Genomic DNA, 11398 nt, shown 5'->3' on the forward strand with positions numbered 1-11398 from the left:
ATGGGACAGTCCTGATGTGTAAGTAAGAGGGCTCTGGGCTAGTCACTTACTGTTTCTGTTTCCTTGACTGCAGGATTAAATAAAAGAATCAAGCACTGGTCAGATGCTTACCCTAGACCCTGGCACACAGTTGATATGCATGCCTTGTTGCTGAAAGTGAAAGCTGTTGGGATTCTCTCCTAGTTTGTGCTGAACTGTTATTCGGTCCTGCACATTATTGCTCTGGGTGGCGGAAGGGTTCTTAGAGTCACACAGTTCAAGCAGGTAGTCAGTCTGGTTTAATCCATTATGGCTTTTTCAGGGTAGGTGGTTCACATGCAAGAGTAGAATAAAGTTACAAATGCCCAAAATGCAGGCCCAGAACTCAGGCTCATTCACAGGGCCTCTTAGGTCACAGAAAATATCATTTGTTAAGTTGCATTTATATATAAAAAAAAAAACCTATAAAAAGCTACAAAATCCCATCAAAGATACATAAAAAATATAAGTCCTTAGGTGGATACAGAAGGCTCGTCTTGTTTCTCAGGAGGTGGTCAACAGAATTGCCCTTGTATCCACAAGGAAGCATACGGTTCTCAGAGTCCTGAGAACTCTGGCCTCCAGGAAGAGGGTTTGCCTGGGCCTGCCCAGCTGCCAGCCGTGGTCACTGCCACAGCACTGACTGGTTCCCTCTGTCTGTCGGCCCTAGCAAGTGAGTCCATGAGCTCTTCTTTGAAATGGTGTTAGACCCAGACCAGTCATCTCACCTGAAGGAGATGTGGTTTCCGGGGTTTGAGGTGTCAGGTGTGGGTGCTGAGATCCATGCCTAGATAGTAAGGTCAAGGTCAGTTTCTCCCTGCTTTAGCTCCTTGAACCAAAGATTCCTAGAAGTGTTGTTCTCAAAAAGAGCCAGCATAAGCAGCGCACCCATGCAGAGAGCCCGGGGGCCTGTTAGTGAGACACAGGTATCCCCCACCCTGCCCTACCCTGAAGCACAAACTGTGTTGTACCAGGGTGGGATACTGGTGCCCTGCTGTTTCTTCCTGTGCTTGGTCTTGGCAGCAGGCTTAAAGGGCTTAAGGTCTGCATGGCAGAAACAGGGAGAAGGTAGAGTATCCAAGGTGCCCTGGGATGTAGAGTAGTTTAGCCGTGCCAACCCAAGGGGTGCAGTCTTGAATGCTGGGCTCAGGATGAACCTTGAGGCTGAGGGGAGGCTCACTCAGGCAGCCTCCCCGCATCACGCAGGGTCCTTGGCCAGGCTTCCGGTAGCTGTGTCAGGAAGGTGCCACTGCCAAGGCCCCAGGTGGCTCAGGTTGCTGGGCAAGCAGGCCCTCAGTCAGAGTCAGAGTCAGAATTCTCCTCTGAAAGGAAAGTATAGAGGATGCCAGGCAGGAGTCTCCAGGCATCGGTGCCTGGGAACGGTCTCTGGGAAGGTACTGCCGGGTGAGTGCTGGCAGGAGCCCTGGGCCCAGCCTCTCCTGCAGCTGACTCTAGACTCTGCCGTTATGGGCATGTGTTGGTTTGAGAGATTGGGCTTGGGACCTCCACAGGAGGCCGCTTTCACCTCCAGCTGCCCGTTGGGGTGGGGGTTGGGACACTTCCACCCCAGACTGAAGCCCAGATGTCCCTTCCCCAGGGACCTCAGGCCCTCCCGAGGCTCCTGGGCTATTCTCACTTGGAGGTGTTAGAGCTGGACATCTGTATTCCAGCCTCAGCCCTACCCCCCAACTCAGCAGGACAAAGCAAGGACATCTACCTGACTGTCCCTCACACTAAAATATACTGGAAAATCAGCAGACTTTTTAAAAGTCACTTTATAGATCAACTTCCCCCAGCCCCATCCTTGTTTTAGTACACTGTCACAAACAGCTGTACAGTGTTAAGGGCCTGTCAGTGATGTGGGACTTGAGGGTTCCCCAAACCCGCCTAACTGAAGACTGTTCTGTAGAGCATCCTGGAAGCCCACCCCAGGGAGTAAAAGCATTGCAGGCCTCTTCCCCAAGCCCACCGAAGTTACTACTTTTTTAAAACTTGCCCCCTCTCTGGCCAGCTGCTGATTCTTAGAATCCTAGCCAGTCCTAGAGCTGTTTCTGGCTCAGGGCTAAGCCTGGGGCAGGGAGAGCAGGAGTTCCCAGACTGCTTGGACAACCTCCCCAAACCTGGCTCCCCTCACTCATGCCAGGGCTGCACTGATAAAGACTGTGTGGTAAGATTTTGGTATATTTGCATCTAACGTATACTTTCATTGCAATAACTATAAACACCCCCCCCCCAATTCTCCAGATATTTAAACAAAATATTCAAAATACAAGTCTTCCCTGATGGTGATGATTTGATCACGGGACTGGCTGGCTGGGTGGGCACTTGCTGCAGGTTACAGATGCCTGAGGAGGATGTCTAGGAGCATCTGATCTCATGTTTGCTGCAGTATGGGAAGGACCAGCTGAACAGCATTCAGTTTTAGTGGAGGGACAGTTTCTGGGGGTCACAGATCCCCATGGGCCATGCAGCCCAGCTGTTGGGAATTGGGTGGTTTCTAGACTTCACCAGCGGGGTCCCACATGGGACAGCAGGCACTTAGTGGGGAAGATATCAATCTGGAGGCAGGGCCTGGAGTCCCTGGAAAGGCCCCTGTCCTGTGTCTACCTGTGCTATCCTGGACACCACTGCTTGACCCAGAGAAGTACCTCACCTGGAAGGGAAGCACTCTGTTGTCCTCTCTCTCCACCTGCCGCATCTCTTCTGCCTGCACATTCCTACAAATCCATTGAGACCTAGCTCCAGGGTCACCTCCACCAGCATCCAGCCTGGCAGGCTCATGGGGACTCAGGTTCAGCTACTTTATCCCTATGCATTAGCTCCCATTTCATTCTCATCATTAGGGCCCCACCTGGTGATCTTCCCTGACATCGCCTCCTACTCCTGTCCCCAGGGAACAGCACATAACCTGCTGCATCCAGCACCACTCTGCTTCAGGGTCTAACTCCAGTCTGGGCTGTAAGCTTCCCCAGGGTAGACCCTGCCCATTCCTGTACCTCTAGTGCCTAGCACATGGTGGGCTCAGCCGGAGTAACACAAGAACCCAGGAAGGCACAGGGGATACCAGGCTGGGATGAATTTGATGCTGAGCAAGATCGTGGAGTTGCTAGCCAATGGTGGCACCAATTTCTGTTTAAAGTCTACCTGGGAGTGCAGTGAGGGTAGAGTGGAGAAGTGGCCAATAGGCTTTAGAGCCCTGGAGAGCGAGGTAGAGGGGACCCCACATCAGCACCTCCACCTGCTCTGCCCTTCTGCCCCTCTGGGTATGAGTAAGGGAGGCCACAGCTCCACACAGCCATGGAGACTCCTGACAAATCTTTGCAGGACTCCTGCTGCATGTTCTGTGTAAGGCACAAGCCCTCCGAAGATGTGACAGTTGATATGGCTGTGTTGTCACAGACAAAAACAGCCTTCCAACTTTCAAGTTTTTTTTGGGTTTTTTGATACCAGGGATTGAACTCAGGACCTTGCGCTTGCAAGGCAAGCACGTAGCCACTGAGCTAAATCCCCAGCCCGTTTGTTTTGTTTTTTAACATCAAAAGAACATGCATTGGCCTTTCTGAGCTGAATGAGGGACTGAAATGTCTGTTGCTTTTTCCTTGGAAGTAAAACTAGAATGAGCCTGAGTGTACCTGGGTTTGCCTAGGGACCATGGAGAAGGTAATCGCCCGGGTTCCCTGGCCCTTGCACCAGGACGACAGGGGAAGCTGGGTCCGGGCAGGTGGCTACTCTAAACCCCAGGTGGACAGGTGTCTTGAGAATGACTGGCTGCCCTGAGGCCTTGTCCAGGAAGTGAGCCTTGCAGGGCCAGAGGCACTCAGCATACCTGACCCCAGCTGGCCCTGGTTGCAAAGATAGGCTGGCTTTGTGATTGGCCACCTTAAAGGATACTGTCCCTCTCCCAGTCCCAAACTGGCCAAGTATCCCCAGGGGAGGGGAAGGGCACTGCAGCAGTCCTAGGAGTCATCAGCTGGGTTCCCTGGCAGAAAGACAGGGCGACCACCTACCTTCTGCCCTGTGGACTGTGGTTTCATCAGCACCAGAAGAGTCCCCTTGCTTGAGAAATTTGGCCACTTCATTAAAGATCAGGTAGAAGTCAATTGCAAACACGATGGTGGCAAAGAAGCCAAAAACCTGTGGAACATGTGCAGAGCATGTAGCTGGGAACACTGGGCAAGGCACATCACCAAGAGTCCTGGGTCCCAGGACCAGGAGGCTGCATGTGGGGAGGGAGGCCTTAGCTGGCTGGACAGGCACAGCCCCTCTGAGGAAAGGGAAATGAGCTGTGACCCAGGTCTGACAACCAGCCTTTCAAAACAAGTCACTGAGCAAATCTCTAACAAGAGGACTCTGAAATAGCTGTATCCCAGTTGGGCACCCAAGGGCCTGAGCAGAAAGGACGTGTCCAGGTTCCAACCTAAATGAGGGAGCATCTGGAGCTTCAGAAAGGGGATGTTGCTGGGCACCCCATCCCCGGGATAAGGAAGCTACTCACCCCGGCTGCTTTGTAAGACCCATCGGAGTATTTGGCGACAGCTGTGATGGAGATGACAAAGTAGATGAGGGCGGCAGTGACACATCGCAGGAAGTCCTGGGGAGAGAAGGGCATAGCCACATTGCCCTGAGCTCCCTGAGTGGCATGAGGAGATCTGACAGTCCAGTTATACACCCAGCCCCAGCATCGATAGAATCCTACCCTGTCCTGGCCCTTGTCCCATCCCTGTGAGTTTCCTGTTGCCCTGTCCCTTGACCAGATAGGCTGCCATCCTCTGCCCTGTGGACAACAAACTGAACCAGGCTGCAGCTTGCTTTGTGGCTTCGCCCATGTGGCAAGGTAGGAGTTGAGAACCTCGTCACCTGCTCCTTTCTGGCTCTCCAGCAAGGAGACCTGGCCCTGCACCCCAAGCCACACAGTTGTAGCTGATTCATTTACAGATATTATTTCTCCTTACTCATCCCCAAAATGGGAACACAGAGGGTGCAGCCCTCCTTAGCTGGGTGCAGGGATGCTGGAGGTAAAGTCAAGAGACCATGGCTCAAGGACAGCCTTTGCTGCTTCTGCTCTATGACACATTCCACTCAGCAGTGGTCACTGGCAGGGCTGTGGGGCTCTCCGGGTGATCAAAGATGGCCAGGATGCCAGATGGCTGAGGTCTGGGTGAACCTTGCAGGTCCTCAGTTAACCTGCCCCCGCAGCTGGAAATGGCTCGAATTCCTGTGGCTGGGGCTCATTCCTGCAAGGCCCTGCTGTGGGGGGCAACAGCGCCACCTGGTGTACAAAGACCGTCTCCAGGTTTCCTGCCCGAGGTTTTACCACAGCCGGCGGGGCAAGTCTGGATAATCAATTTACCAGCAGCAAGTTGCCCTTCCAGTGCTTTGGAGACAGGGCAGGGTCAACATGCAGGACTCTGGATTTCTCATCTGCTGATCAGTAATGAATATCACTACAGCCAGCCCCTTCCTCGTGGGTCCCCTGGTCCTCACCATCATGGGCCAGCACAAGCCCTGCCACTTGTCATTCAGCTGCATGGCATCAGCGAAGAGGAAGTAGAGGGCCAGCAAGAACTCTAGCAGAGGCACTGTGAGGAAGGCAGATGCTGAGGACACCACGTAGCAGATGAAAGTGATGAATGAGAGACCCTGTGGGGAAGCCAGTAAGAGTCAGAGCCTTTTCCTGCCTTCAGGAACGAGAGGCTCCAGCTAGGGTGCCACTTGCTCAGTCCCGCAGTTGGGGTTAAGGCTGGCATGAGGTCCAGGTGCACATCCATGCTGTTCCCAGTCCCTCTGGGCATGGCTCAGAGTCCTGATCCCTCGAAAGACCCACTCTTGAAGCCCCAGCCTCCCAAGCCTATCCAGCCCTGTGGGGAGGCTACTTCCTGGGGCTCCCCACCCCCACACCTGCATCTCCTCACTGGTTTTATGGCAGAATTCACCCAACTTGGTGTCTACGAGGGACAAGCTGAAGCTAAATAGCAACCAGTTTCAAAAAGTAACACCCAACACCTTAGCTTTGTGTTTTTCACTAAATGTAAATTTTACTTGGAAAACAAACAAAAAACTTTGTTTTGGTACTGGGGATTGAAGCTAGTGCCTTCCTTACTGAGCCACATCTCAGTTCTTCTTTTTTTATCTTTTACTTTGAGACAGTGACTCACTAAGTTGCCCAGGAGTTGACTCAAACTTCAGATCTTCCTGCCTTAGCCAAAAATCTTAAACTTTAGGTAATGATATGAATGCAGAAAGGCAAATGCACAGAATGTACTGATGTCTGCGATTTACTTTGAACGCATAAAAACATAAAATGGGTTGATGGACAATACAGCAAATACAGCAAAGTGTTAACCATTGTACAGTCTAAGAGGTAGGTGTATGGGTGTTATTGATACAAATTTTTCAGCCTTTTTATTTGAAAATTTGCATAATAAGAAAAAACTATCCAGGAGAGGGTATGGTGGCATTAACACCAGGGCCCTGTCACATCACTTGCACAGCCATGGTGAAAGGTGGGGCTGATTGTACTTGACTGCAGCCTTGCCCACATGCTGTGAATGGACGGGATCCTGAGGCTGCCCTGTTAGTTCTGCAGACCAAGAGGATGGTTCCTCTGTACCCTGTGCCCACTGAGGCTTTTGGGTATCTCTCCTGATGGTCACCACCACCCATGGCCCACTGCTCACAGCTCTTCTTTATAGAGGACCACACATGGCATCACACAGCTAATAAGAGGGCACCAGAATTTGAACCCAGCACATGCTGACCTGTGGGCTCTGGAGGCCTTCATCTACCCTGGTTTTTGTAAGTGTGGCTGGGTTTGAGCATGTCCATGGCTGAGTAGCTTGGAGTGGGGCCCAGGGACTGCAGGGGCCCCTTGGGGACTCCCAGATACCCCACAGGAAGCACGGTGGCTGCTTGAGACAAATGAACTGCAGCGATCCCAGGAAGTCCCCAGAGCCCTCTTGGCTGCCTTGAACATGGTCTTGGGGGTAGCTGAGCCCCCACGTGGACAGATAAGAGGCTGTGAGGATGTCTGGGAAGGCAGGCCACAAGATCATGGCCAGCCCTGTCCATATCTTCTACTGTACTTCCCTGGCTGAAGGCTGCTGTGGCCCTCCCCTTCCTGTCCCCCACCCCACCCCCCATCAAAGCCAGATTCTGGGTATCCCCTTCTTGATGATTCCTGTTTCCTCAGTCTCCAATTCTTGGTGGCCCTTCCCTTCCCCTTCCTGCCCATGTCAGCCTTCCTTCTTGCGTTGGCCTGGGGGCAGGGTGACTAGGAGCAGCTCCCTTGTTAAGAGTGCACATCCGGGCTGGGGATTTAGCTCAGTGGTTCCAGCGCCTGCCTCGAAAGTTCGATCCCTGGTACCAAAAAAAAAAAAGAGTGCACATCCTTTGCCTCTTCTTCCTTGTCCCTTGCTGATCTTCCTGGGGCTGGATTCCTGACACCAAGCCAGGCCAAGGGCTTCTTCTATGCTCCAGCGGGCACCCCACCCCCTACCCTTGAGGTGGTCCTGGGAGGGGTGGAGTTGGAGCCCCTAGGTTGGACAGTAAATTTAAGTGACTCCCCGAGGTCACCAGGGTGGGGCAGGGGTGAGCAGCCAGCAGGCTGTCCCTGGGCTTTCGGGCTCTGGGTCCACCCGCTGCCTCATTTGGGAGTGAGTAGGTGCTGGGCTGCAGACTTCAAGACCACCTGCTGGCATCTGCCCTGGGGTACGAGACAAGGGCCTGGGGCAGAATTCTCCCGGTGACCCACCCTCCTACTCTGACTTGGCCTTGTCTGACCCACCTGTCATCCCCTAGCCGCCTCTACTTACGCTTTCTCTGTCTCTCTCTCGGTCCATCCCCGACCCCCTAGCGTGTATAAGGACAGGTATGGTCAAATTACTGGGATCTAAGCCACAAGTGGCCGCCGCTGAGAACAGGCCTTCCTCCTGTCTCCCCTCCGCCCGGCCTCTTCCTCCCCTTCATTCCCAGAGGCCCTACGCCCGTCCCTGCCCCACGGGATGCGACAGTGCGGGAGGTTTCCGAGTGTCTGTCGGGAGGACAAAGAAGGCCTGCCGGCCGGGTGGGGACGAGCGGGAAGGCGGAAGGAGCCCAGCGGGGCGGGGAGCAGGGGATGAAGTCACCCCGCTGGCTCTCGCCCCTGCAGCGGCGGTGCTACCCGCGCCCCCGGCCTCACCCAGTCCCGGGGCTGGGAGACGCGGACCCTCCCCGTCCCACGCCCCGCGGGTCCTGAACGTCGGGGGGGGGGCGTATTCTCCGGGGCCCTAGAGGTGCGCTACGGGGCGCCGGAGACCGAGCCCGAAGGTGCCCAGGCGCCGCGCTCGCCGGCTCCAGAGAGGGCGGAGGCGCCCGAAGTCACCCAGTGCCGGCCTCGGCTTCCCAGGGCCCGCGGCCGCACCAGCGGGGACGATCCTCCCCTGTTTCCCCACCGCGCGCCCTGCGGCCCCGACTTGGGCCTCGAGGGCTGAAGAACCCGGGAAGGCCTGGGCTCGGGGGCCCGCCTCGCCTCTGCTCCAAGCCGTCCGAAACTCGGGGCGTCGGCCAACTCCCCGCGGGGCTCGGTGGCGGGGGCCGGCGGGGGTCGCGGCGGCCAGGCAGGGTCCCGCACTCACCGACTCGGCCAGCAGGAGGCGGCCTTTGAGCGAGCAGAGGAAGGCGCGCGCCGGCAGCAGCGCACGGAGCCCGAGGACTGCGGCGCCGGCCCGGGAGTCGCCCGCAGGCTCGGGGTCCGGGTCGGGGTCGGGGTCGGGGGGCCACATGGCGGAGTCGGCGCAGGACTGAGGCTCGGGCTGCCTCCCGCTCAACTCGCGCCCGGGAGGGAAGCGGAAACCCAGGCTGTGCGGAAGAAGAGGCAAAACTAACTCGGCGCCCGGCGCATCCCCGCCGCCCCGCCCCCTTCCCTCCCCCTCTCCCTCCCTCTCCGCCCTCCTCGACCCCAGCAGCCCGGGCTCCACCCGCCGCCGCCGCCCCCGCCCCCGCCCGGGGCCCTCAGCCCTCTGCTCCGCTCACCGTGGTCCTGGGCGCCCCGACCCCCTCTACCCGCCCCGAACACCCGTCGGAGCTCCGGACCCCCTGTACCTGTCCCGAGAGCCGTCTACACTCTGCCCCAGGCCTGATCCTGCCGGGGCGAGTCCGAGGCCGGGAACCCGGGCGTCTCCACAGCGGAGACCCCCGCCTCGTCCTCCCTTGGCTCGGACAGCGCAGTCAGCTCCCCTGTCCGTCCCTCTCTTTCCTACCACTTCCCCGCCCACTCTCTCACTCTCCTCTCGGTTTATGCTCAACCCTTCTCCTTCCTGGCCCTTTGTCGGCTGCCCCTGGCCTGGATTCCACGGCCCCATCCCCAGCGCATCCCATTCCGAGGATTCCCAGACGGACACCACTGGCCGTCTCAGTCTGTCTCTCAGTCTTGTCTGTCTCTGCCGCCCCCGCCACCCCGCGCGGCACAGACACGGGCCGAGTGTACATCTACAGCAGGCGCCCAGCCTCTGTGAAGGGAACCCCCATCCCCCAAGAGCCAGAGATGTGGGAATTGTCCTTCCTCACCCTCCACCGTCACTCCATCGCCAAGCCCGAGGCCCGCCATCTTTCCTTCCTAAAGCTTACTCTGGTCTCTGCTCACTCCTTAACAGCACTGGCTTCCAAACTCCACTTGCCTCCCTGAACTGAGTAAGGGCTTTTTAAGAGCCCTCTTGGTTTCCTCCCTTGGCAGCCAGGGGGATGCATGTCATCAGTCCTAGTCATTTCCACCCTCACCCAAACAAAACAAAAACAAACCACCCTGGGCAGTCCCTTCTACTCTGGGTCTCCTATAGACAAAACATCCTCTTGGGCTCTTCCCTCCTTTGTCCCTCCCACTCATCCACGTTCTTACATTTTTTTGAACAAACCATGTTCCTTCCTGCCACAGGGCCTTTGTACAGACTCTGCCTGCTTTGTTTACCTTCTTATCTGATGAAGTCCTCCTGATTCCTCAGTGACTGTGATGCAGGGCCATTTTCTCAGAGAAGCCTTTCCCAGCTTTCATTGTTCATTGCCCAGCAGAGCTAGAAGTCTAGGATGCATGGAAGACCCAGCTGTTCCAGGAGGAGGTGGGTAAAAGAGAGCAAGCACTAAGAGTCCAAGGAAACTTAAATGGGACAGTTCCTGGTAACAGATGTCCGACTGGTTTTTGGGACAGCCGGACCAGCAGTATCAAAACAGGACTACTAGGAGAGGGAAGGGCACTGGTCAGAGAAGGGGTGGGCTGGAGCATGGAGGGCCAGACCCCTGGCATTTGGATTTTCCTCTCAGGTCCTCAGGAGGAGGCCAGGTAATGTTCCAAGAGAGGAAGGCCTGGATCTGAACCGCAACTCAATAACAAGGAAACAACTGATTTTTTAAAATGGGCTAAAGATTTGAACAGACAGCTCACAAAGGAGGTATATGAATGTCTGATAAAAAACATAAAAAGAGGTTTGGCACCATTAGGTTCCTAGGCCTGCACAGGAGGACTACAGCGAGATAATTCACACCCATTAAAGTGGCTTCAAAGGACAAAGGGCTGCAAGTGCAGGTGAGGACATAGAGCAAAGGAATTCTGCTATACTGCGGCTTACAGGTGTCCAAGATTCCAGCACTTTGGAAAGCAGTTTGGCAGTTTCTTCATAAGTTCCCTAGGCTTACTGTATAACCCAGCCATGGGTTATTTATCTGGTAGAAATGAAAACTCCTGTCTGTACAAAGACCTGTTTCATAGCAGCTCTGCATTTTTTTTGGTACTGGGGATCGAACTCGGGACCTTGTGCTAGTGAGGCAGGCACCGGAACCACTGAGCTAAATCCCTGGCCTGTGACTCTGCTTTTAATAACCCAGACTGGAAACCACCACATGCCCATCAACAGGTGAAGGAATAAACTATGGGATATCCACACAATAGAATACTACTGAGTGGGGAAAAGGGAGGAACCACTGATAAACACCACAGAACAGATGCATTCTGTTAAATGAAAGAAGGAAGATTCAAAAGGGTACATACCCTTTTCTCCCCTTTTATGAGATGCCAGAGTAGGCAGAAGTAAGCAACAGTGATAGAAGTCAGACCAGTAACTGTCCAGCATCCTGGGAGGCTGGGAGTGTTCTCTGCTTTGATTAGGGTGGTGGTTACACAGGGACATGAATGAGTCAAAACATACCAAACTATATTTAAAACGAGTCCTTTTGCTTCATGTAAATTACATCTTAGTTTGCAAAAAGGGTAATGAAAGAAAGCAGAACAGGATGCCGGGTCTAGAGGGGCTGGGAGAAAAGCAGGAAGTGCTCACTCATGGGGCCTGGATCCCTGTGGTGTTCCTGTCCCCCCCAGCAGGATATGAGGGCCCCAGCAGCTCATCATGGCCAGGCC

The 11398-nt window shown here is 55.0% G+C and overlaps 1 protein-coding gene across 5 annotated transcripts; it reads right to left on the bottom strand.

The window, feature by feature from the left end:
• Positions 1-255: 255 nt before the first annotated feature.
• On the bottom strand, positions 256-9846 carry Cmtm3 (CKLF like MARVEL transmembrane domain containing 3). Of its 5 annotated transcripts, none has more exons than XM_004843104.3 (6): positions 9097-9246; positions 8631-8853; positions 5503-5658; positions 4514-4609; positions 4026-4152; positions 256-1340 (listed from the first exon to the last, which is right to left on the bottom strand). In XM_004843104.3, exons 2-6 carry the CDS (start codon positions 8775-8777, stop codon positions 1312-1314), a joined length of 555 nt encoding a protein of 184 aa, XP_004843161.1. In that variant the 5' UTR covers positions 8778-8853; positions 9097-9246; the 3' UTR covers positions 256-1311. The 5 variants fall into 5 exon arrangements, with proteins under 5 accessions (XP_004843161.1, XP_087038700.1, XP_021112599.1 ...); XM_021256940.2 differs by lacking the exons at positions 256-1340; positions 9097-9246 and adding exons at positions 1351-2735; positions 9622-9846; XM_021256939.2 differs by lacking the exons at positions 256-1340; positions 9097-9246 and adding exons at positions 1351-2735; positions 9562-9846.
• Positions 9847-11398: the final 1552 nt, after the last annotated feature.

This window comes from Heterocephalus glaber, unplaced genomic scaffold (assembly GCF_053883595.1).
Source record: "Heterocephalus glaber isolate CG9 unplaced genomic scaffold, H.glaber_assembly_v1.0 deba00000071, whole genome shotgun sequence".
In the NCBI taxonomy this organism is placed as follows: Eukaryota; Metazoa; Chordata; class Mammalia; order Rodentia; family Bathyergidae; genus Heterocephalus; species Heterocephalus glaber.

Excerpts from the sequence above, each read along its gene's own strand:
- Cmtm3 (XM_087182574.1), bottom strand. The coding sequence starts at position 9,356 with ATGGGGCCGTGGAATCCAGGCCAGGGGCAGCCGACAAAGGGCCAGGAA. Across the intron at positions 8,854-9,096 it reads GTAGACGGCTCTCGGGACAG|CCTGGGTTTCCGCTTCCCTC; the intron begins GTACAGGGGGTC and ends TCTTCCGCACAG. Across the intron at positions 2,736-4,025 it reads CACAGTCCACAGGGCAGAAG|GAATGTGCAGGCAGAAGAGA; the intron begins GTAGGTGGTCGC and ends ATGGATTTGTAG.